Below are 26,403 nucleotides of genomic sequence, written 5' to 3'. Positions count from 1 at the left end.
TGTTGACCAGGTAAGTCAGGCTGGGCAGGTGCCCATTTTCAGCAGAGACAGGAGAAAAGCTCCAAAAAGGTAATATATACAGTAAATTAAATGTAGCCACAAATGTAGCAAAACAGTAATCACATACAATTTCAACACATACAAAGTTACAATAATAATAATTAGATACTGTATGATAGTAGGCACATATAGTTGCATCTTAAAGAGTAAAAGTAAATGTTTTACTGATTTACGGCATAATCCTACAGAAAATAGGTCTATATAATTTGTTTGTGTCTTTAAGTGATAATTTAATAAAGATGTTTCTTGTTACAAAAAGAACCGATTCCTTATAATTTAAATCTTTAATGGCCTGCAAGACTTTTCTCACAGGCAACTGGCATTTTTTCTGACCACCAGTCAAGGTTCTTTTCCTTCTTGGCCTTGAATTTGGGTTAGGAAACTTAATGCAGCCCCCACATGAACCCACTACAATTGCCAATCTCAAAATTGCTTGTTGAAATGAAATGGTTTGTTCCTGGCTGCCATTACCTCTGCCAGGAGAGTTTCAGAATTGCAGGCCTCATATCTTGATCTTTTTTATCCAGTGTTCTACAAAGACAGCATACCCTTAAGAACAAATGCATCCTTTGTGCTTAAGACTGCAGCAGTGGCAAATTTAAATTTGGCCATTGATCTGCCAGTATACTTTCCAAATTAATATAACAGAGGAGAATATCTGTTGCACTGCATGGATATCCACAGACCCCTCAAGTTTTGTATGGACTGTGCCAAAGCTATTAGAAATTACTTCCTGTTATTTGTGTTGTATTAAAACAAAAGTGATTATGAATTGCTGAATAAAGTGACTACTCTGTCAAGGGATGTGGCTGCTTCTCTAGCTTTCTTAAAAATGCTTCATTGGATAGGCATCAATGAATACTTTTGCAAGATGACACAAGTTGGATGTGATCTGTAGCTCCATGTCTTCCTTTGGTAGCACCGTTATTTGGGACATTCTTTCATGATGATCCACCTAAGAGATTACCTTGGGACTTTGTACTACAGATAATGAGGGTGGAACTTCAGTCACAGATATAAATATTACATACTTACCATAATGATAATCCTGGATTGACAGTTTCATCCTTACTACCATTCCTTCCCTCCTTTCCCCAGTCTGGTCCTGTCTGGCCTTATCAGTTTCTGTGTTTTGCATCGTTGATTTTTTTGGTTAGTGCCGTTTACATTTTAGGCACCCACCTTCTGTGGGCTTCCAAAGTCTGGTGAAGGTTCTCTTCCTCCAGGGGATTGTGGATAAAAGGGCAGGGGCTAGGTTGCCTGAGAAAGTTCTCAAAACTAGGTTGATTGCTGAGGGTCTTATTTCTGCAGGTATTGTGGATGGCGCTGCTACTCCAGATCTAGTGCTATGTGCCTATGTTAAGTACTTAACTTTCATTTTTTTCTTTTGATGCATGGTAGTGTTTCATGTGAAGTATTTCTGTGTGTTTTAATGCAGAGTTATTTTTTATCTTCACAGATCACAACTCTTATAAATCACAAAGACAAACCAAAGAGGTCAGAAAAAACTTTGCGTGCAATCCAGAGGGTGGGACAAGCAGTTAATCAGGCTGTTGGACGATTTGTTACAGTTGGTGAAGCAATATCAAAGGAAAATGAAGAATTAAAGGAGGAAATGAATATTGCATGTAATGAGGCAAAGCGAGCAGGTATGTAAATACTCAATCTGTTTTATTTTGGGGGGGGTCATTGTAAATTAAGTCATAGCATTTGCATTTTATCCTCCTTACCTATGTCCTTTCAGCTAAAACTTTCAAAAGCATTGGCTTTTTCCCTAAAAGGTATAAGTGTTAGTCTTGTGCTGCTAGAAGCTTACATAAGTAGGGTTAAGGTTTCTTTATACAGTCAATATTGTTCCACATCTTTAGTTTTTGTGGTTTTGAATGTTATACACTTCTCAATGCATCAGAAATAGTATTCTACTGGAGAGTATGTTTATTTCCAAAAATGGCTTTAGTTTGATCGTGTTGTAAGTAATTTTTTTAATCGTATTGATCCCTGCTGCCTGCTAACCACAAGTTCTGCTGCTATGAAAAGACATTTTTCTTGGTTTAGTAATTACTGATCATCTGGCATTGGCTGCTTACTCCCATTCTCTACCACTTAGCCTCTCTAGCAGGTGTGCAGCTACCTGGTCTTGGGTCACCTGAATTGTAGTCAATATTTTCCATCTCTAAGCCATAGAGACAGGCTTGTGTTGTCATCAGACGTTGATTAATTGACTTGTTTGATTATTACTGATGGCAGTCATAAGTGTGACTGTGGAAGGCAAATAGCTCCCAAGGACTGTCATATTCGATGTATTTTTGTTTGGGCTTTCAACATAGTACAGAGGACTGCAAGTTTGTTTGAAATTCAAACAGGCCACAAGACTAAGAAACCAAAAGTGTTAAATTTGTTCTTTACAAAAAGATTACTTTGGTTCCTGGGAAATAGGTAAAAGAGAAATATGATACGTTGACAGATGGTGCAAATCACATAAGGTATTAACATGATTCAGAAAGGGATAAATCTATTAAAATGAATTATTTGTCCTTTTCTTATTTTGGCAGTGCTCTGCTGTGCACATCTGCTTTGAAACCTGGTACTTACCACTTACTGACTTCTATTGTCAGTGAGTCTGAAGTCTGCAATTTCAGTGCAGGTGAGCTTGAACTGATGTTGCTTTGTAAGTGCAAAGTAGAACAGGCACCTTCATCAGTACCAGTACCAGTGATGGTCCTTTCAAAAATATTTTCAGAAGTTATGGAGCCAGGATCTGAAGTCTCTCTGGAAAAGGAGCCAGAATTTTCTCCTGTATCTGAAGCTCTTTATTCCCCGGCCAAAATGGCAACTTTCTCCATTCCTCTTCTGCTTCTTATTGACTTACAAGTTGCAGAAGAGGTCAGTAATTTGAGACTGACAGTCAGTTTTGGGGACCAAATAGAGTTTAAAATTCAACAACCTTGTTGGTAGTAATGAAGGCTTCACACAAGAAAAGAAAGAGAGAAGTTCCTGTGTTTTGTCAGGAGAAGGAGATCAAACTCTGGTCACCTGGGTTGCAGTCAAGACATACCTCTCAACTTCTTATTGTAAGAAACCTGGAAAAAGACAAAAGTAATGGGGAATTAAAGGCCCAAAAATAGGGACAGGTTTTAAATATTGCTCTTATAAGCTTTGTAATTTGCTAGAGTAACAGCTTTTACACTGGCATGCATTTCTGAAGGATATGAAGGCCTAAACTCTAATGTCCATCCTTATTTAGTGACTTCAGTCTTCAGTGATTTGTCATAAAACCATACGTTATGAGGAAAAGACCAAAAATATGAGACTGAAAAAAATGTGGACATTCTGGAAAAATCAGGACAATTGAGTGATATGAGCCAAGGCTTTATCCATTTGTGATAATGGAGATGGCTTAGTCAGTCAATTTTGCATTTCTCTCTTTAATTTCAGATCAGAAAGACTGCCGTTCTGTTTTTCGGATGTCTGCCACTCAATATTAATTTCAGCAATCACATTACTACACCAGAACTCACAAAGGGCGAATTCAGACTAAAAAACTTCACCAAGGCAAACTATACCCTCCTATGGGGAAGGTATAAAAGTATTCCAAGCCTCATCCCCAAGCTGGAAGTGGTAACTACACCAAAGCTTACACTAAAGTCCTGTTCAGTCACTTGTATAAGTGTATAGACTTGGCTGTTCCAGAGAGAATCAAAGCCAGAGCTCCAAGTAAAAACAAGCCACCCTGGTGGACATCCAGCATCAACAAACTTTACAAAAAACACAAAAAGTTGTTGTCTAAGAAAACTAAGGAGAGACCCCAACAGTAGAAAAGCACCCTCCTCAACCTCAACAGGCAAATAAGGCAACATGTCAAATCCTCTAAGGGTAACTTTGAGAAAAACTTAGCAATCACAGCCATGGATAACCATAAGGACTTTAGCTACATACACAGCCTAAAAGGTAGGACCCAAGCATGTGCCTAACTAGTGACTAAAGGTATCACACACACTGGTTGCACAGAGATAGCAAACCTAGTGGTGGACAGATTTAGTGAAAATTTCACTCCCTTAACCCCTCCAAACTTATCACAAACCCTGCCCCCAACTCTCTCCACCCTACATATCCAAAGAGCAGGTCACTAAAGCCTAAGGTAAAACACAGCCTCCTTTGGGCCAGATTGCATCTCAGGCGGTCTTCTAAACAAACTAAAATGCCTGTTTAAAATGCCAGCATATTCTACTCAATGTTAATCTTTAATAACCTGTGTATTTCAACTGTAACTTCTTGGAGCTTTTCTCCCCAGGACTCTGCTGGAAATGGGCACTAGCTATCCAGTCGGACTATCCTTGTAAAACAAATGTTAAATAAAATAAAACGTGAAAAAGCATCACATTTAAGTACCCTATTCATTTACAGCCTAACCACAGGCTACATTCCTGCAGAATGATGAACAGCAACAGTTATTCCCCTCCACAAAGGAGGCTTAGCAACAGACCCAGGGAATTACAGACACATAAGTCTGACCAGCCATATTTAACTTGCAATTACAACTGATACCAACAGGCTGTATAGTTTCAATAGGAAAGTACTGAAATTTGCTTTAAAAGGCTTTGACAACAGTCATAATTCTCCATGTTCAACAGGACATTTGCACCATTTGTAATGCACCAGGCACCAAAATACACAGCACTGTATTTCTTGTATGGTGCTTCCCAGAATGCAGTGCTGTTTAAGCCATGTAAAAATTCATTATGTATAGTTTTGTGATTAGAGTAACTTTCATGTAACTTGTGTTAAGTCAATGTACTTGCTATTTTTTCCTCACTAGTTCCCAGTGTTGTTCATCAAAATACAAATATATTTCTTGGTGAAGTGTTTCTTTGAAAAATAATTTTAGCACAGATGGGCACCTGTTGCACTTACTGAAGCAACAACTGACTTTTTTATTCAAGCTGAGCATAACATAAGATTTAGGGCAAGTCAGACAGTGAAGTTCTTTGCATAGTTTGGCTTTATTTGTACATGTCCTACAAAAACTTTGCCTAAGTTAGTCCTCACAAAGAATTCAAATTCTGATCTGTATTATGGTGCACTACACTGTTACCAGCTTTCAGGACAACTGAAAAACTGAAACAGCTTGGCAAAGGCAAAAAAGATGATTTAAGACGTAGTCATGTTTTAAATTAGAGTATTTCTGTGTTGCAATATTTGCTTTCAAGGTTATGGGAAAACTGTCTTAAAGAATGCTGAAAACATCGGGAGAGCATTAACTAAACACTTTGAATGTGTCAATGTTTTCCTGCAAAACTTGTTAAGATGTACACTTTCTAAGAAAACATTCAAATTTTAGTGTACAGTCTGAAGCTTTTGTTCATTTGCAATAAATTAAGTTATATCAACAGATGTCCATATGTCACCCCACAGCAGTCCTTTATGCATTTTGCATTTTAATAATTACTTTGTGTTTTTCTGTGTGTGTGTGTGTGTGTGTGTGTGTGTGTGTGTGTGTGTGTGTGTGTGTGTGTGTGTACATATATATATATATATATATATATATATAGAGAGAGAGAGAGAGATATGATAAATACTAGAAGAAAGATACAGCCAAACTAGAGTATTCACTATATAATATGTGAAGCTGCATGTAGTGTAGACCCATGGATATATGTAAATGACCCTTTAAATGACATACCAATGTATAAGTGGTGCAATAAACTCCTTTTGGATTCTACTATCTATTGTTCATGTTTATTCCTGGTTGGTGGTGCCTACTTTTGATTCTTGGTTTGCTTTTTGCACCATTGGTCCTTATTTGTGGTTACCAATGTATAAGTACTTACTAGGATATTGATCTGTAAGGATCTTAAGAAGCCTAGTCTTGCATTCCCATAGTAATTTTTTTGCCATTGTGTTTTGCATACAAGTAACCCAGGGATAGGTTGAACAAAGTTATGTTTGGACATTTGCACGTTTCCCCTATTTGTGAGGGAGAGGGGGTGCTAATTTGAGGTGAATTTGTGATTATCCATCCATTCGTCCAAATTGCATTTGAATAGAGTATTAGAGTACTTTGCATTATGTGGAGTGGAAGATGGTTCCATAGAAGCAGATTCTGTGTGATACAAACGTATCCCTCCGACATGTTCTATTCATTTTGCAAAAGAGATTGAAATCCCTTGAGCAGGTATTTGATACCATCGGACATTTGTGTAATAGGTCTGACAGTACAGGGCCTGTTCAAACTCTATATGCAAGGCAAATGTTGCCTCTCAGTATACTGTATTATACTGAAAAGAGGGACAATGCTTTAAGATGGTCTGTATTGTTTTTATGATTAAGGAGTGTGATTTGTTTTTTCAGAGAGAAAGCATTGTGGTCTTTCCAGCTGTGTTAAATGTTTTGACAGGTACATACTGAAAGGGGGTATTATACTCTATGATCAGTCTAATATGTGCCAAATGCAGCTAAATAATTGCATCCCTGGATCTGGATGCAATACCTTTAGGTATAAGCTGTGCAATGAAAAAAGATTCAGTTAATAGTGGATATGTGGCGATCAAAGGAGAGATGTCCTTCTTTAATCACTGTTACAGTATTGCTTACAATATGAATATCCTGCCAAGGATAACTGTATTTCCAGCCAGCATAACAAACCTTTGGGCCCTTCCTAGTGCGTTATATCAGATGTATGTCCTATGTCACGGGCGTAAGGTACAGAAGTGATGTACAAACACCAAATCCCTAGAACATCTTTGCTGCCAGCCCAAACATTGTGTTTTGAATTCATGTTGAAATTCCTTCATTTCATTTCAGCTCCATGCTTAGAGCATAGTACCCCATTGGGGGACTCTTCCCTTTTGTTTTTTCATTGTTGGGTTTATTGAAGATACATGTCATAAGGGAAGTGTGACTGTCGGAGGCAGATTCCCAACAAGGTTAGACAATAGAAGTCCCTTTTTTATTTTTGTCTTCCCTTTCTGTCTGTTTAGAGAGTCAGTTGTTGAAATTTCTGTCTCATGGAACCATGAATTCTGAATCCACCTATTTGCATGTCCAGGTGCCTTCAAGAAAAAATAGGAAAATTTATGATTTCAGGTTTTTGCTGTCTAGCCTGTACCAGACATCTTTCTTGGGTCAGATGAAAAGCCTAAAAAACATCCATTTCCACTGCCCTGCTCCCTTTGTCATGACCCCATTGGAAGCGAACACAAGACATGCCATTTGCACATCCTGTGAGACTGAGCCGATGTTCATTGTGAATGAGAAAGGGGAACTGCAGCTGGTAATTTCTGAAGGGCATAGGTGGATTCTGCAGATACTTGTAAGGGAAGAAATACTGGTTCCCTTATAGAGATAAGGCAAAGTTCAGAACCTCCTAAGTTTTTTTAGGGCTGAAGTTCCAGTTAAAAAGAAACAAAAACCTAGATATGTGGCTCCTGTTGCTAAAGACCCACAAAAGGAGTGGCAAGACATCGCTCAAGGTCTTTTTAAATACATTATAGCTTTAAAGTCTCCTCAGGGTGTCAGTGCCTTCTCATTTTGGTTTTCCCTCCTCTTCTACTCCCTCTAAAAGACCTAGGGATTCTTTTTCATCTGATGAGGATGAAGATTTGGATTCTAAGGAAGAATCTGTGGCTTATTCTTCCCAGCTTCACTCTCCTCTTGCTTTGCGGGTCTGATGATGATACACTCTCATATGACTCTCCAATTGAAGAACTTTCTTTTGGGGCACCATTATTAAAATGATGGAATATTTTTCATTGGGAAAAGTCCCAGATATCTATGGTACAAAAGAGATACTATGATCTTTTACATATGGATTCTCCCAGACCCTCTGCAGTTCCTCCTGTTTTGAAAGCACTTCTAGACACTTTTACATCTACTTTACAAGCCCCCAAGGCTTTTGCTCCTAAAAAATCCATACAGCTTCTATAAGGTCCCTGAGGCTCAGAAATTCTTGTATAAGAATCCTTCCACGGACCCTTCTGGGATTTCCCTTTTAACTGCAAGCTTGCTAAGCTGCTGGCATTTTCCAAGCTCTTAACTTCAGACTAAAATGCATTTGTCATATTAGGCCTCCCGGAAAACCAGTTCATCCTCATTGGGACTTCAGTTTTGTTCTTGAAAAATTGTGTCAGCCGCCTTTTGAACAAGCAGCTTCTTCCTCTTTAAACTCTGCACCTTGAAAATGTCCTTGTTCTTGGCTTTGACTTCTGCCAAGAGATTCTCTGAATTTCAGGCCCTTATTACAATTCCTCCTTTTCTGGTTTTTCACAGGGTGTCTTAGAATGAATCCTTTTTTTATGCCTAAAGTGGTCAATGGTTTGTCTTTGAATCAGACTCATCTTCCTTCCTTCTTTCCTTCTCTTCAAAATAGCATTGGTAGGATTCTACTTTCTTTGGATTTGCACAGACAGCTCGTATATTTAGACAAGACTAAAGATGTTAGGAAATCTGAGCATCTTCTTTTCAAAGCCAGAAATTCATTTTAGCTGTTTCTAAGCAAACCATCTCTTCTTAGATTTCTAAAGCCATGCTTTTTTCATGGCAAGCAGTTCCCTACTTCTGTTTGTGCTCATTCTACTAGGGTGGTTGCCTCTTCTGGAGCTTTTTCAAGAGCCTGTGTGCTAGATTCATTTTAGAAGCTGCTACCTGGTCTTCTGTTTATACTTTTACTAAGCACTAAATGTTGGACGTGATTTCTAAGGCCAAAGCAGCTTTTGCCAAGTTTATCCTTCATGTTTTTAAGCATTTCTCTATTCCTTCTTCCCCCATTTACAGTAGCTCTAGTATTCTCCCTATTGTATGGAATACCAGAACAGTGATTAAAGAAGGACATAGTACAGTTGTGTAATCACTTAACATAACATTAGATGTCTTACTTATCACTGCTGTATTCTGTCCCGCCCCTTTTGTTTTGTTTGTTTTTTTCTCATTCTCTGGCCGAGAGGTTTTCCTTCTTACTGGATGCACACGCACCATCTTTCTTTTCTTCCTCATTATCTGCTCCTTTTTCTCCTGGCGCACTTCATTTCTGGGGATTTGGTTCCCATATGTCACTTGCATACCTTCCAGGTCGGACATAGAACATATGCATGATGCATACAAGGGACCAAGACTTTGGTATTCTGGCCAGATATATGATTATCCTCAGCAGAACATCCCTATTGTAGGAGTACTGCAAGAGTGATAAGTAGGACATCTGCTGTTACAGCAAGTTTTTATACAACTGTAGTTTCATTGCCACTGTAGGTTGCAAGATCCCTTAATACAAGATCAGTCTATTATCTCCTAACATTCTCACTATTTCCACCCCTCTATACTGTTCCTTCCCTCTCACTGCTTATGTCTAGCCACCACCTTTCCCTAATATATTTCTTTATATTTTCCCTATAGCTCTCCCCCCCCTTTTCCCATCACACATTCCTATCCTTACTGCTATTTCTCCCTCTTCTAATCTCACTAGCCCTAAGCACTTCCTACCACAGTGAGCTCCATATCTGCCCCTCTCCCCCCACCTTTCCCTTTCCCAGACCTCTTCCAACATATAACCAAACTCCACTGACTATTGCCCCCTATCTTTTCTGTCTCTCCCCCTTTCAATGTCTTAAATTTAAACTCCTGGCCTACCCCGCTCTTACTCCTGAGCCCAAACTCAAATACTCCATTACCCTTACTGACCACCCTCACCTTTTCCATTGTGTCTTTGCTCTTCTGGTTTCTGGTGACATCCATCCTAATCCTGGTACCTCCCCTCTCTCCACTCCCCTCCACCTTCATCTGCTGTCCCCCCAAAAGCATTCTCAAATATCTCCTGCCTCAAACATCTCTCTATCTCTGCAATGAACATCCAAAGCCTAAACAACAAAACATCCGAACTTCACGCATGGTTGGCCCAACACAAACCCCACATCCTGGACTTATTGGAAACCTGGCTAAAACCGCACATCAATTCCTCTGAATTTCTGCCACCTCAATACAATATCTATAGGTATGATAGGACACCCAAAAAAGGCGGTGGATTGGCTACCTTGTACTCTGTCTCACTGACGCTAACACCTATAAACATTACCCTGCCTAGTTTCTCCCCTGCTGTACTACTGCTCCTAGACTGCCACATCAATAACTCTAGGAAGTTTGCTATTGCCTCTGTCTATATCCCCTCCAGGTACAAATATCCCTATCCTTGAACATATACTCTCTTGGATAAACGCCTCCATTCCCTATGAAACTATCATTCTTAGAGATGTTAATATAGATTGGAACTCCCTTATTGGTCACTCACCCCAACATTTCATAAACCTGTATGGCTTCTCACAACTGATCACTACCCCTACCCCCTACAGTAAAAATGCTACTGGTTCCACCATTGACTGGATCCTGACCAACTCTCCTAACAACTACTGTAACCCTTCTACCTTCCCTAACTCTGTTAGTGACTGACCTTATTGGAAACCTGGCTAAAACCGCATATCAATTCCTCTGCAACATGGTTTCTGCCCTAAACACACAGTACCTCGACTGCCTTACTATCCTTTACTCAAAAGGTTGCAGAAGCTAGGGACAACAACCTCCTCATCTCCTGTCTATTCCTTGATCTCTCTAAAGTCTTCGACACTGTGTCTCATTCCATCCTTCTTAAGAAACTCTCAGACCTAAACCTCTCTCCTTCTACGCTTGGCTGGTTCCAATCCTACCTTACTGGCAGAAAACAAGCTGTTAGATGGCAGCAGGCTTTCTCACCCTTCCTTGCTGTTCAAACAGGAGTACCCCAAGGCTTCATACTTGGACTGCTCCCTTTCAACATTTTTACCAACAACCTACATTCATCCTGCAGTCTGTAGTCCAATATGCAGATGACTCTGCTCTCTTATCTATCTCAAATACTATCTCTGAACTACACACACTAACACAGACTTCCTTTATCTCTGTTGAAAAAAATGGCTCAGAAACAATCAACTAAACCTTAACCCTAAGAAAACTCAACTCCTTCTCTTCCTACCTCAGACACTCTCTTACCTTAAATCCAACATTTCTCTTTCCTCCCTAGATGGCACCACTATCTCCCCTGCCTCACACACCAAACTCCTTGGGGTAATAATTGATGACCAACTAAAATTTGACTTGCACATACAACAGGCCATCAAAACAAAACCCACCAAAAACTTGGACTACTTTATAGGAACAAAACATTTCCTCTCTACTGCCACTAAACACACTCTTGTGCAGGCATTTCACTTACCCAGTCTTCTGTATGCTTCCCCCATCCTTACCAATATCCAAACTTCCTCAATGCAGAAACTGGAACAAACGTACAACAAAATTGCCAGATTTATTCTAAACCAACCACTCTCTTCACATCACTGCCTCTCATTAAACAAACTTCAGTGGCTGGAATTTCCACACCTTCTCCTACAATCGCAACTCCACACTACCTTTTCCGTACTCAACAACCCCTCTGCCTGCCCTGCTCTTGCCACCCATGTTACTCCCTACTCTCCCCCCGGCCTCTCCGGAGTGCTGATCAGCATCATCTCTCAGTTGATAAACCCAAAAGGAATACTGGCAAACTACTTTACAAACGCTGTCTCACTAAATTGGAATAAACTCCCTCTCCCTATTAGATCCAACCTTTCTTTTCCCTGTTTTAAAAAGGAGCTTAAATCCCACCTACTAAACTTGAAATTATGCCTTTGCATTGACCACACATAGTCTTAGTCTCTCCCACTCTATAACCTGTTGCATCTCCTAAATTTTGTACTTTGTTAGTAACTTCTGCTTAAACTAATCTCCTAAACCCTCAGCTCTACTACTATCTCCCCCCCCCACTTCTTATCAATGTCTATACATTGTCATTCTTTTGAACAATGATTATTGTTTTGTTTAATGAACAATGATTATCATTTTGTTTTTAGTCTCATATGTAAATTTTAGTCCACTACTATCAGTGCAACCCTTAATGTTGATAATGTTTTTCTTTTGTTTTTCTCTTTATAGTTAATTTTGTATTTGCAGTGTTGTTTTTAATAGTTTTTGTCCTGTATGTTTATCTTTGCTTATGTTTGCTGGGGCTTTTTCCTCTTGGTTCTCCACTGGAAATGGGTTGCTTACTATCATTGTAATGTAAATAGTTAATAACCTTTTCTTTTTTACAATTATGTTGTATTGTGATGATTTAATATTTGTATATTGTCACTTTATTTTTACTTTTGTTTGCTGGGACTTTTCCCCTTGAGTCTCCACTGAAAATGAGTTTGTTTGCAACTCAGTTGGACTAACCTGGTTAACAAATGTGAAACAAATAAATAAATTTTCAGGTGTGTGTTATCAATATGATTGTTACAAGGGGAGTCTTGGTGGTGCCAAGTTTACAGTTTTGTAATTGTAGTCAACCTCATACTCTTACCATTAGCTTTCACCTCCAAGAAGAAACTACCAAAGAGAAGTGGTCCAAGAACTGAATGTTGGGGTGGGTTACATCAGGTCTTTTGGAGTAGGTTTAGCAGTTCACCCTAACTTTCTAGATTATATTTGTGAGCGAATTTGCTATCCAATGACTTGCATAGGGATTAACATTTAGCTGGGAGAATTTATCTACGATGCCTAAGTGTAGGATGGTGTCAGGTGCCTTTTTGAGGTCTAGATGTGTGGTGTGCACTGTTTTACCCTTGTCTATTGCTTCAGTAACTTTTTTGAAGAAAGCAGCCAGGTTAAGTAGACAGGATCTGCCCTTGATGAATTTGAACTACGCTGGGTCAAGAGACTTTAGGTTTCTTATATCCTTGTATATTAAGTCCATAATGATCCTTTCAGTAGCCTTACAGATGAAACTGGTCAAGCTTATAGGTCTGTAATTACCAGGGTCTGTTGAAGTCCCACCTTTGTGTAAGGGAATGACTGTTGTTGTCCACCATTCATCTGGCTTATTTTGCTTTTTTTATGGAGCCTGTTTATATTTGGGTTTCATCATAGGGGTTTACTTTTGAATTTGGTGTATTTTTTTCTGAGGGGGACAGATGGGTTAATGCAGCTATTTACATGTGCATAAAATTTGGCAGTGAAAGATTCCAGGTAAGCAGAAGAGCCATCAAAATGGAAGGGGCATTTGAAATTAGCCAGGTCATCACTCAGTTTTAGTAGGTAACCTTTGCATAATGTCTGAATACCAAGGTATTGGACAGTGCTTCAGGCTTCACTCCTATAGTGACTGTGATTGACACGCATTGTTCAGATTTGACTTAGGGAGGAGGTTACAGTTGGTGGATAGCAAAGCTTCCCCGTATAGGTAAGGACCACATTCAGGATGTTATTGCCCAAGTTAGAGTGCGGCTAACTGGCCCATGGAGTTTTTACTGATGTTGTCTAGAAATCTTTTGGCATACATGTTTGAGTGTGTGTAAGTGTCCCAATTTATGGAGGAGTAGTTGAACTCTCCTAGGAAAATGATGCTTGGCTTAATACAAAGGGACTCCATACTAGTTAGGTAAGAGGAATGGGCTGGGGGGGACATAAAGGAGGTTCTGTCATTATGTGTGGTATGATGAAGGGATTTTTATTAGTAAGTTGGACGTGGAGGAGTTCAAAGTCATTATCGTGTCTAGTTAGACTGGAAATGAAGTGTTTTTTTCCAGAATATGGAGGTACCACCACCTTTACTGCCTTTGTCCAATGTGGTAGGCCTGAATGTGTGATGGACATTAAAACTCTGAAATGATGGACTGATTTCTATGGTCTCAAACCAGGTCTAGGTGATTATGCCTATGTCATTGTTTTCCAGGGAAAGGAGTACTTGTAGAGTGTGCTTTTTAAGGCTCCTAGCTTTGAGCAGCAATATCTTAATATTATCCAGATTCTGTTTACTTATATCAGAACCACCACAGCAGGATGAATCAGCTGAATACCCTTCCACAACAGTTACTAAGAACCAAACAGCAGTATTGACCGTGTTGCTGCCTACTGCTGTTTGGTTCTTACTTGTATCAGAACCTTTAGAAGACCGACATTGCCAACACCATAGACCCATTTTTAGGCAATGATTTAGCTAATATACAAAAGCCTTGTGGGGATAGGTGCAGGCCTTCATTGGCAAAGCATCTGGGGCTGACTGACTGACGTATCTTTCCAGTCTGATATATGTTGTAACTCCTTTGTATGACACATGATACATGGCTTCTGAGTAGAAACTTCACTAGCTGTAGAAATGTAATGTTTGGCACTTTTTCTGAGCTCAGTATAGCATCACTGGATTGTTTGGTCATAATTTGGAAATACAGAGTTTAAAAATAGAAGAGTTATTTATGACAGGCACTGGGTGACAGGGAAGAGTTACCAAATAGCTGGGTAACTACAGCAGAGCTAGTAAGGGAGATGGCTAGAAAGGTACTTGGTATGACATCTGGACAGAGGAAGGACGACAAGGAGACATGGTGGTGGAATGAGGAAGTACAGGAGAGTATACAGAGAAAGAGGTTGGCAAAGAAGAAGTGGGATTGTCAGAGAGATGAAGAAAGTAGACAGAAGTATAAGGAGATGAGGCGCATGGCAAAGAAAGAGGTGGCAAAGGCTAAGTATAAGGCATATGAAGAATTGTATGAAAGGACGGACACTAAGGAGGGAGAAAAGGACCTGTACCAATTGGCTAGACAGAGGGACCAAGCTACGAAAGATGTGCAGCAGGTAAGGGTGATAATGGATAATGAGGGAAACATACTCACAAGCGAGGAGAGTGTGTTGAGGAGATGGAAAGAGTACTTTGAGGGGTTGATGAATGAAGAGAATGAGAGGGAGAGAACGTTGGATGATGTGGGGATAGTGAATCATGAAGTGCAATGGATTAGCAAGGAGGAAGTAAGGATAGCTATGAAGAGGATGAAGAATGGAAAGTCCAGATGACATACCTGTGGAAGCATGGAGGTGTTTAGGTGAAATGGCAGTGGAGTTTTTAACCAGATTGTGTAATGAAATTTTGGAAAGTGAGAGGATGCCTGAGGAATGGAGAAAAAGTGTTTTGGTACCGATTTTTAAGAATAAGGGTGATGTGCAGAGCTGTAGTAACTACAGAGGGATTAAATTGATCAGTCACAGCTTGAAGTTATGGGAAAGAGTAGTGGAAGCTAGGTTAAGAAGGTGATGATTAGTGATCAGCAGTATGGTTTCATGCCGGGAAAGAGCACTACAGATGTGATGTTTGCTCTGAGAGTGTTAATGGAGAAGTACAGAGAAGGTCAGAAGGAGTTGCATTGTGTTTTTGTAGACTTGGAGAAAGCATATGACAGGGTGCCTAGAGAGGAGTTGTGGTATTGTATGAGGAAGTCAGGAGTGTCAGAGAAGTATGTAAGAGGGGTACAGGATATGTATGAGGGTAGTGTGACAGCGGTGAGGTCTGCGGTGGGAGTGACAGATGCGTTTAAGGTGGAGTGGGATTACATCAAGGATTAGCTCTGAGCCTTTTCTTATTTGCAATGGTGATGGACAGGTTGACAGACGAGATCAGACAGGAGTCCCCGTGGACCATGATGTTTGCAGATGACATTGTGATCTGTAGTGAGAGTAGGAAACAGGTGGAGGAGACCCTGGAGAGATGGAGATATGCTCTAGAGAGAAGAGGAATGAAGGTCAGCAGGACTAAGACAGAATATATGTGTGTGAATGAGAGGGAGGATAGAGGAATGGTGAGGATGCAAGGAGTAGAGGTGGCGAAGGTGGATGAGTTTAAATACTTGGGATCAGTAGTTCAGAGTAATGGTGAGAGAGAGGTGAAGAAGAGAGTACAGGCAGGATGGATTGGGTGGAGAAGAGTGTCAGGAGTGATTTGTGACAGTAAGAGTGAAAGGGAAGGTCTACAAGAGGGTAGTGAGACCAGCTATGTTATATGGGTTGGAGACAGTGGTATTGACAAAAAGGCAGGCGTTAGAGCTGGATGTGGCAAAGGTAAAGATGTTAAGATTTGCACTGGGTGTGACAAGGGTGGACAGGATTAGGAATAAGTGTATTAGAGGGTCAGCCCAGGTTGGAAGGTTTGGAGACAAAGCCAGAGAGGCAAGATTATGTTGGTTTGGACATGTGCTGAGGAGGGATGCTGAGTATATTGGGAAAAAGATGCTAAGGATGAAGCTGCCAGGTAACAGGAAAAGAAGGCCTAAGATAAGGTTTATGGATGTGGTGAGAGAGGACATGCAGGTGGTTGGTGTGACAGAGCAAGATGCAGAGGACAGGAAGAAATGGAAACAGATGATCCTCTGTGGCGACCCTTAATGGGAACAGCCGAAAGATGATGATGATCCATAACTTTATGGTGACTACAAAATATCTGAAATGACATCCAATTGAAAGGTAAAAGCATTACACAAACAAACCATTTGGTTAATTCTAAAAGAAAGGCCATATAAGCTGGAGTCTTCACTGTATAATACGATAAACCTCCGGCAGTGTAGGCCCATGGGATTTAGGTGTATGATCCCATAAGAACATACCATTTTAGCTGTATTGGCCCTAATGTACCACTAAAAAATTAAACAGTAAAAACTAAAATAAATAAATTAAATAAATAAATCATGGACATTCAAAAGCCATGTAACTGAAACACGAGATGTCTTGTACTTCCACCACAGGAGGATTAAGGTATTACATTGTGAAGAGTACTCATTTTGTTTGATAAGCCTGAATAAGTAAAACCTCCAAGAATTGTGAACAGAGCACCAGTTCATAAATTCTTGTAATGTAAACCAAATAACATAGGTTTTATTTATTCAGGTTTATCAAACAAAATGAGTACTTGTCAGGTTAGAATGCAAACTCAAAACTGCTTCAATTCATCCTTTCAGAAAGCAAGTTAGATGGCTTCATTTCAATGTAATACAAAGGAAACTGTTACTGTTATGTGTCAATTATAACTGATAAGAAAACAAAACCAAACATGTACCTGTATGTAGTATAGTACCTCGCAGTTCATAGTTACAGTCCACAGGCTGAGAAAACTGCAGGTTTCTAAGGTTTAGCACATTACCGTTCAGACAAGAACTATGCTTAGCAACAGTTTCCAGTTGCTTATACAGGTCCTCTTATCCTCCCTGCACTTGCAAATGAAATACACCCTGAAGACTTTAAAATGAAGCAGTTTCTCTTAATGGCAGAACCAAAAGTTGTCTTCTTAATTAAGAGACTGATCCCGTTCTACCATTCAGCAAACACAAAGCAGCTTTATATAATTGCACCCTGATTACACTCGGGGAACAAGCAGTACTTGCTAACTTCTATTTGAGAGTTTTATACCTTAACAAGACTTGGGAATTTCCCTAACCCTTTCTTAAAGCTGCTCTGAATGCCGAGTGCTCCATATCTGTTAAAGGGAACAGTTCCCACTTTAAGGCATTTGTTAACAGTACAGCACTTTACATTTGGTAAAGTACAGTGTAAGATTTTAAACTACTGGCTGGCTCCTCTAACTTCAGCTTCTACATAATAAGCTGTCCTTTGTGTTTAATTGTCCTAGCTGCATACAGTGGTTGTAACTTGTGTGTCTTTAATGAACATAATTTTTTTTTATTGTAAACCACATTACTTGTAAAAGAAATTATTAACCTGAACCTAGATGTGCTTCATTTGGAACTGAAATACCAGATGTATTGCTGAGATTTTTGCATCTCATTTGACTGTTTTCAGCACTTCAATATCCTTTCAATCTTTTTTTGTTTAGGTGAAAACATTGCAGTGCTAACTGATGTGAGCACCTTTGATCAGCCTGAATCTGATGGCCGGTCAGGAGTATTTGCAGACAAAACTGGAATGATAAAGGCTGCCAGACTGTTGCTGTCTTCAGTTACCAAAGTCTTAGTGCTGGCAGACAGAATTGTTGTCAAACAGATCATAACCTCCAGAAACAAGGTATTTTTTTTTATTAGTATTATTACTAATTACTGCCATACTGGGTTGGATTGGATTAACATTATTTCCGGAAAGCAGACTTGATTATTTTAGTTCAGCTAGTGAAGTCTGGAATAATACCATGCTTTGTGAGTGTTTTTGTTAATATTACAGAGTGAATGGCTGGTTCATTGTCTGGAAGGCACACATTGTACAAAGCAGAAGTGGAACAATGGGGTACCTAGTAAATCACATGAACAGCAGCCAGTGAAGCAAGTCAGCAGGTCACCCTTGAGAGTCACTGAACTCTTAAATGGGTAGGCTTTATAATCTCTCGGACTTAAGGACACAGTGTACACTTTCGACTTCCCAGTCACAGTCATTGAAAGTGAAACTTTATCTCTGGGCATCATATATTGAAGTGGTTTCCTCCTGGTAGTGAAACAAAATTCAGATTGTGAAATACTTGCTTTTGAGTCTCTGTATTGTGCTCGACCTTATTTTAGCAAACACGATATGCATGAATCAACATATTGTCAGTGTAGTGAATTAAAGACAAATATGAACTGCTGAGTATTTAACTCTCATTGATACATGTATGGAAAGAATAAAATGACCATTAAATCTGATCATGGCTGCTTACATGGTTAGCTTTTTCACAAAAATACCCCTGGTACAGGATGAAAGTGAGGTCTTAAAAAGACATGTAGCCTGTTTGAAAACAACTGAACAGACTGTATAGAGAATTTGAAAGCAGTAGTATAGGTGGGGTGAACGAATGTGGCAGCTGCCCTGGGTGTGCAGGGTGCCAGGAGGTGTGATCAGGAGGTGCCAGTCAATTGATAGCTCAGTACTGGTATTTGTTTCAGTACTGGCAGAAATTAATTTTGATAGTTCTTTTGTTGTCAGGCTTTTCGAATGCAGTATAAGTTGAAACAGGGCCTTACTTGCTGCTATCCTACCTTTCAGCTGTACAGATTTTCGCAGAATATCCAGATTTCTGCCTCATATTTTTGGTCTGTTTTCCATAAAATTGTATTTTTCTGGCGAATTAATAGCAAATCATTCAAGACTGAAGTTAGAAAATAATGACAGACATTTGAGTTTCAGACTTCATACCTTTCAGAAAATTCATGGTAATGCAAAAGCCTGCTATTCTATCAACTTTCTAAGTTTGTAAGAGCAATATTTAAAAATTGTCCCTATTTTTGGCCCTTTATCCCACTTTTATTTATGGCTTTGTACAGATTTATTTCTCCAAGAGGTTGAGAGGTATGGCTGCTATAGAAGCACCAACCAGATCAGAACAGACCTTTTTTTTCTTCAACTTACTTGCATTTGAGGGATACCAGATGATGCTTAGATGGTAGTAAAGTACTGTCAGTATTAGGTCACTTCCACTGAGAAACTGTTGTCACAGCATTTATCTTTTTTTCTGCTTTTTTTTGCATATACTGTTATACAGCAAAAATAGTACTATGTAATAGACTGGTCAGCCAGTAAGGAGAGGCCAAGAATGGAAAATGTTATTTGACTGGTAGTGATAAAGCAGTCTGAAGTTGTACCTGTTGCATAAGTAGGAGAAACTGTGTATGGCTATGACTGGAAGTTGATTAGACTTAACATTCCAGTATTGAAAAAGCAGACGAGGGGCTATCCTGAGACATGGTCTTGATAGAGTTTGACAATGCATTGAGTGCTTCCACACACAAAAGACATTTAGAAATATAATCGGGGGCTGCAAAGAAGTAACTTTGGCAATACACTGATTGAACAATAGAGGCTCAGTTTATGGAGTTCACTCAAAACAAAACAAAAAAAAAGTTGTTAATGAAGGAAACCAGTTATTTTTATTATGTTTTAAATGATGTTTTCATAGCCGAATTAAAGATGTTTGTAAAGTTGATGTACAAGGAGAGTGAAGAAAGAAAAAGTTGCATTGTAATAGTATGTTAAACTAAGTAATTCAAACAGATCCTGAATAGTTTGTACAGATTGCAAAAAAGCACATGGAGATTTGTTAACAATAACGGTAACCAATATTTCGGGTTATCATTTTGGTAAACTATAGTAGAAGAGGATTCAGACGTAGTTGTACTGACGGTCTTGAAAGTGAGTTGTTATTCTGAAAAGGCAGTAAAGAGAGTTGGAAGAATACCAAAATGTTTAGTAGAAAGGGATTACCAATACAAGAAAAGGAAACAATGGTCTCCCTGTATTAAGAGTGTAACCACACTGGAGTACTGAGTGCTTTCCTTGTGATAGTTTATCCATAATTATACCAATAGAATTGAGGTGACCTAAAAGAGAGAAACAAAGTAGTTGAGGGTATGCAGTGAAACATGGTACGAGAGAGAGAAGCATAGATGAATTTGTATCCGATTGATTGTATCCGAAAAAAATCACCTTCCACAAGTGAATTAAAGTCAAGGCCTATGGCTAACTTGGAGGAACTAAAAGGGAAAATAGTTTATGACCTGAGAATGTTTATAGAAAGGCTGACTGACACATGGAAGAGCCTTTCAGAGGGCAAGTGAGGCCAATGTCAGTGGTCTCTGGCTGACTAAATTTGCAGATTATTTCAAACTAGGAGCTGTCATTGAATCTCACACTGATACAAATGTTATCCAGGAGGGGCCAACTTGTGACAGAACCATTGACTAAAACTAAATGCCAAGAAATGCATAATAGTATCCTTTGGAAAGTCATCCATCCCTGGTAACTATCATATTGTTAACACACCCTTTAGAGTTGACCCAGTAGTCAGGGACTTAAGGGCACACACAGATAGTAATCTAGCCTTTGACCATCATGTGTCTATAGTAGTGAGGAAATCATTCTGTGTTGCACAACTTATAAAGAAAGGTATGGCATCTAAGTCCAAGGAAGACATTGTACCACAGTATTCGGCATTCATCAGACCTATCATTAAGTGCAATGCCCCATTTGGTATGTACCTAACCAGCAATGGCAGCTGGTGACTTCAAATCAAAAGGGGGCTGCAGGACAGCTGAATGGGTGAGGTCAATGGGAAGGAGTGTGGCCAACTAGAAAGGAGAGGATCTATGTTCAAAAACCACAAACTGTAACTGTAATTAAATATGCTGCCCTGGGTGCAAACCGTCATTATGAGAGTCCAATCAAGACAAAATGAAGTGTAGAAGAAAAAAAATATTTCAGTGCATTGGCTTGCATGACAGCTTAATTAATATCTAGATGGAAACAAAAAGGTTGTGAGGCATGAAAAAATAAATTACTTTTTAAATACATTACTGGAATGCCAGTCAAAATCAAGTATAAGAAAAACAAGCAGCACTCAACTCAAACCACTTCTTGCACTGCAGTTCTAATTATAATTTATATTCAGCTTTATAAAAGTACCAAGTAACATGCTGAAAGTAGCGATCTCTGTGATACCCCCACTTGTAAAAATGTTTCTTTAAAGACCTGCTGCCTGACAACAACTATCTACTTGTTTCATGGGGAAAACATGATCAAAGTAAAAAAATGAACAGCAAACAAGAAACATGCTCAAGATACATTGCTTAAAAGATTACTGCACAGGTTAATGACCACACATGATAAATTGGCATTCTGTTTAGTTTACGGGTAAAGCCTGCAAAGATGACTGCAAGTCTCCAACAAAGGTAATGAGCTTCTTAAAATACTGTAATCCTGTCCTTTATTACAAATACTGTCATATGCATTTCAATACCCATGGCATATATGTTATCTAGTTATGTAAGTATTCTGTGCATGGCAACAACAAAAAGGCTTTCAATGTTGGTAATTCTTTAATAGTATCCTTATTAAAGCTTAATTGCATCTTACAGTCTCAGACAAGCTTATCTGATGGTCATGAAAGCAGTGCTACTTAAACACAGAAACGGGCACTTTCTGAATAATAAGAAGCATAAATCAACAATATAAAAATATGACAGAAAACCAGAACATTTTGCAAAATCAAGAAAGGACAGATGAAAAGGCACTGTAGTACTTGTCTGCCTTGGATGGTGGGATACTCCGCACACTTACACTGCATAACTACACCTTGCCTTGCTTGCACACATCCAGAGTCACTACATGGGGGAGGTATGTCACAATTTGAAATGTCTCTGGCTGACTGTGATGGCCCTGACACATTTGTCATACCTCTCAACCTCAGAGCAAGAAATCTGGACAAAGCCATACATAGAAGTGGGACAAAGGCCCAAAAATAAGGGCAATATTTAAATATTGCTCTTATAAACTTTCTAATAGACTAGTAGGTCTTGCATTAGTATGAATTTTCTGAAGGGTATGAAATCTGAAACTCAAATGTCTGTCATTATTTTCTAACTTCAGTCTTTAATGATTAGGTTCATAGGTTCATACTAGGCTATCTGCCCTAGGGCATTTACAAGCCTAGCCAGAGTGTGTTTGGCTTTCTCCACCCATTTTAAAATGAATTTTCTATGCCCTTTTTCGAGGTTAGTATACTGTGCATCTGTCTAACAGTGACACAGAAGTGATACCCGGAGTAAATCTACGATCTCCCATCCACTCATCAAGATTCCTTTTGAAGAGAGTCAATGAGGGACTCTTATCTAACCTGGACTGGGATTTTATTCCAGAGTGAAGGGAGCCTCTGGGTTATGAATCTGTCCCTCCAGCATGTCCTATTTATTTCAGTGCTGAGGTTCAGGTCTCTCGAGCGCGTAGCTTGATGGGATTTGGATTTTCTGAGGTGCAGCATGTCCATTAATTCCGGGTTGGACATGGCTTTATACATCAGGCACAGATCGCCTCTGAGCAGGTGGTATGCCACTGAGTAGAGCTGGATTTTCTTTAATCAGGCAGCATATGGCATCTGTTTGAGCCCTTTGATCCTCTTGGTGAGGTACTTTTGGGGTCTTTCCAGTTGCTGCAGGTGTCTGGTAAGGTACATCCCAAAAGGGGCATTGTACTCAATTATGGGCCTCAAGAGGGATGAGTAAAGAGGCATGATGACCTCCCCTGATCTAGATGTGAATCCCTTCATGATTAGGTGGGCTATATAAAATGATTTTCTAACCACTTTGGCCACGTGGGTGTCAAATGAGAGATTGCTATCAACTTGGGTCCCCAGGTCCCTAATTACTTCTTCCGTACTTAATGGATTACCATCTATGTGGTAATTTGTGGGCACTTTGTTTTTGCGAAGGGATGACTATACACTTTTTGGCGTTTAGCTTGAGGCCATGGCTCTGGCACCAGTTGTCTGTTTCTATGAGGCTCTTTTGGAGGATGCTTGTGTCAGCTGGAGAGTCGATTATGGCGCCCAGTTTGCAGTCATCTGCGAACTTGGTCAGCCACAGTCCTTCCGTGTTGGCCTGTACCTCCAAGAAATATATACCGAACGAGAGGTCCCAGGACTGAGCCTTGTGGGACGCCACTTGTAACTGGTTTGAAGTCTGACATGGCTCCAGCAATTCTAACCATGTGGGTTCTGTCCTTGAGCCAGTTTGCAACCCATCTAGTGACATAGGGGTTTATGTTTAAGCTGGTGAGCTTATCTATAATGCCTGAGTGGGGTATTGTATCGAAGGCTTTTGCGAGGTCCAGGTAGGCTGTGTGGACCACCTTCCCCTCGTCAATGGCCTTGGTGACTGTTTCAAAGAAATCGACCAGGTTTAAGAGGCAGGATCTGCCCTCAACAAAGCCGAACTGGGTAGGATCCAGTGTTTGTAGGTCCCCAATATCTTTATTTATGAGGTCCATGATGATCCTTTCCATAGCTTTGCAGACCAAGCTAGTCAGGCTTATGGGGCGATAGTTTCCAGGATCCTTTGAGGCACCACATTTGTGGAGAGGGACCACTGTTGCTGTACGTCACTCTTTGGGTACATATCCTGTAGTAAGGCTGAGATTGAACAGTAGTTTTATGTTTGGGTTTAGTTCTTCTTGGAGTTCATGTAGGACGCAGCCCGGGACACCGTCTGGTCCCATTGATGCTGTGTTTTTTGCTTTGGAGAGGGCGGCTCTTACCTGAGCATCTGAGATGTCAGGGGGGCAGCACTCTGCTGGGATAGATATTTGCCCTTTTGGTGGGGAAGGGGGGGGGAGTTTGCGCTGAACCTGTCAGCTAGGATGTTGGCAATGTCTGTGGGTTCGGTGTATTTTTTGTCATTTTGGACTAATTCTGAGCATATCTGGGAATTCCCACCTAGGTTTCTAACATAACTAAAGAAAGCCTTGTGATTACCCTTAGTGTCCTGTGCAATTTTTCTCTCAAAGCTGGCCTTAGACGATTTTATGAGTGCCCATAGTTTTTTGCTAATACTGATCAGAGATGCCTTCCCTTTTTGGGATTTTGCTCTATCATGTAGTAGCTTCCTCCTTCTATTGTAGTTTGTTTATGGCTGGGGTCCACCAGATAGGACGCCTGCCTTTGAAGGATTGGGTCTTGGTTTTGTTTGGGATTGCATGATCCATGCATTCTTGAAGGTGTTCATAGAATGCATTTATAAAGGATTCTGCGGTCTGGGCCGTATTTTCCACAAGCCCGGGGGCTTTGAAGGATTCTACCTCGGTTTTGAGGAGTGTGAAATTTGCTTTAGAGAAGTTTTTCACTGTGGTTTTCTGGGCAGGGGCTGGGGTCGGGATGTGAATATCTAGTGAGATTAGTTTATGGTCTGATCTTACCAGTGAGGGATACACTTCTGGTCTGGAGCATAGAGTCCCCATGTTGGTGATGATCAGGTCCAGTATGTTTTCCCCTCTTGTGGGAGTGGTAACAAGCTGTTCCATAGCATTTGAGTTTATAAATTCTAGGAACCTTTGGGCTAGGGTGTTGGAGCTAGAGTAATGCTCCCAGTCTATGTTTGGGTAGTTGAAGTCGCCCAATATAATGGTGTTTGGAGAGACCTTCATATTTTCCAGTGTTCTCAGGAAGGCCGAGTGGGGTTCCTGGGTTTGGGAGGGTGGTCTGTAGCAGGCTATAAACTGGAAGGCAGTTTTACCCACTGTTAGTTGCACATGGATAGTCTCTGATGCTTCGTGCTGTGCCACCAACCTGGAAGTGTGGGTATCTTTGATGATTATTGATACTCCCCCTCCTTTTGTGGTTCGGTCCAAGTTTTGGGGCCGAAAAACATGGTATGAGGTATAACCTGGTAGTGCTGTGGTGCTCTCAGGAGCGTTGAACCAGGTTTCTGTTACTGCACAGATATCGATGTTCTCCATGCTAACGAAAGTTTTGAGTGCGTGAATCTTGGGGTTTAGACTTCTGGCATTGAGTAGCATTACTCTTAGTTTCTTATCCCTTGTGATACCTATGGAGTTGGGTTTGTCTTTTGAGTCTTGCCTAAAAAAGGCACTATGGGGGTGGCAAGAGCCTTTGCCAATATCCAAAAGCCCAGGGGTGACAGGTGCAAGCTGTCCCTAGCAAAGCATCGTGGCTTGTCGAGCATGTCATCCCAGGGTGACAGGCATTGGATCCCCTTTGAATGACACCAATACTTAAGACAATTGTTGAAATTGATCATCTTGTCTTTACATTGTGGCATCATTCTTGGTGAGGGTAAGATGCTACTCTAGGTCAGGGTCATACTGGCCTGGGCTACATGCTCAGAGAGCTCCTCTATGTCTCTCTTCATGTAGTCCAGGGAGGTACATCTCAGGTCATTCACACCAGCATGGACAATGACTGAGTCATATTTGTACTTGCCTTGGAGTGACCTGAGTGCTTGTGTTATGTGGCGGATCCTAGCGCCCGACAGGCAGCTCACTGTGACCTTCTCCTTGTTCAGCCTGGTGAGCGGGACGTCAGTGTGCCTGACGATACAGTCACCTATTACAAGTGTATCAGGTGTGTTGTTTGGCCTTAAGGGCTGTGACTGTTTGGCACACTGGCTTTGTGAGCTATGTGTTGCACGTGTTTTGTTTTGGGGTAGCGGTTGCTTGGGTGTCTGCTTTGCTTAGGCAGATTTTTATTTAGAGCCTCCGAGTATGTTTTTGTGTGTTTATGTGTTTGGTTTGCTGTCGTGGTAGGTCTATGTGAGACTGGAATTGTAGTGAGTGTGGTTTCCTTCTCCTCCTGACTGGTTACGCCAGTACTGAGTTGAGAGAGCTTAGCCTCCAGTTTGGCTATATGGTTGCATCTCTCACATGTGTTGGAATTTGTTGGGAGGAGGAGAGGGTTGTCTGTTACATGAGGCAGTTGTAACATTGCCTCAAGATTCCCAGATTCACCAGCTGGACCGGAGAGGAGATTGACAACTGACCTTTGGACATGCTAGAATAGTATTGGGAATTCCTTTATAATTGAAAAAAGGGCCAGTGGGGAACAAGGTATTCAAGGGGAGTTTGTGAGGGTGTAGTGCTTTTAATTTTTTAGTGCTGACTTATATAATTGCTTTAGTGAGCAAGTGCCAGGCTTTAGAATAGGAATAGGGTGTTTATTATGAGAACTAGATCAGTTCTAAGGGAAAAAGTGAAGAGCAGACTTTGTGAAGCCGAGAATGGTTTAAACCC

The 26,403-nt window shown here is 40.3% G+C and overlaps 1 protein-coding gene across 1 annotated transcript in view; it reads left to right on the top strand.

The window, feature by feature from the left end:
* The window catches only part of CTNNAL1 (catenin alpha like 1), a 1,837,423-nt gene that overhangs the window by 651,796 nt on the left and 1,159,224 nt on the right, over positions 1-26,403 (top strand). The window contains exons 2-3 of the mRNA XM_044064584.1: positions 1,520-1,709; positions 17,744-17,931. Of these exons, the coding sequence (XP_043920519.1) occupies positions 1,520-1,709; positions 17,744-17,931 (378 nt within the window). The remainder of the gene's footprint in view (positions 1-1,519; positions 1,710-17,743; positions 17,932-26,403) is intronic.

This window comes from Protopterus annectens, chromosome 3.part0, assembly GCF_019279795.1.
Source record: "Protopterus annectens isolate FY-2018-M chromosome 3.part0, PAN1.0, whole genome shotgun sequence".
Classification (NCBI taxonomy): Eukaryota; Metazoa; Chordata; order Ceratodontiformes; family Protopteridae; genus Protopterus; species Protopterus annectens.
This window is presented reverse-complemented; position numbering and strand designations above follow the sequence as displayed.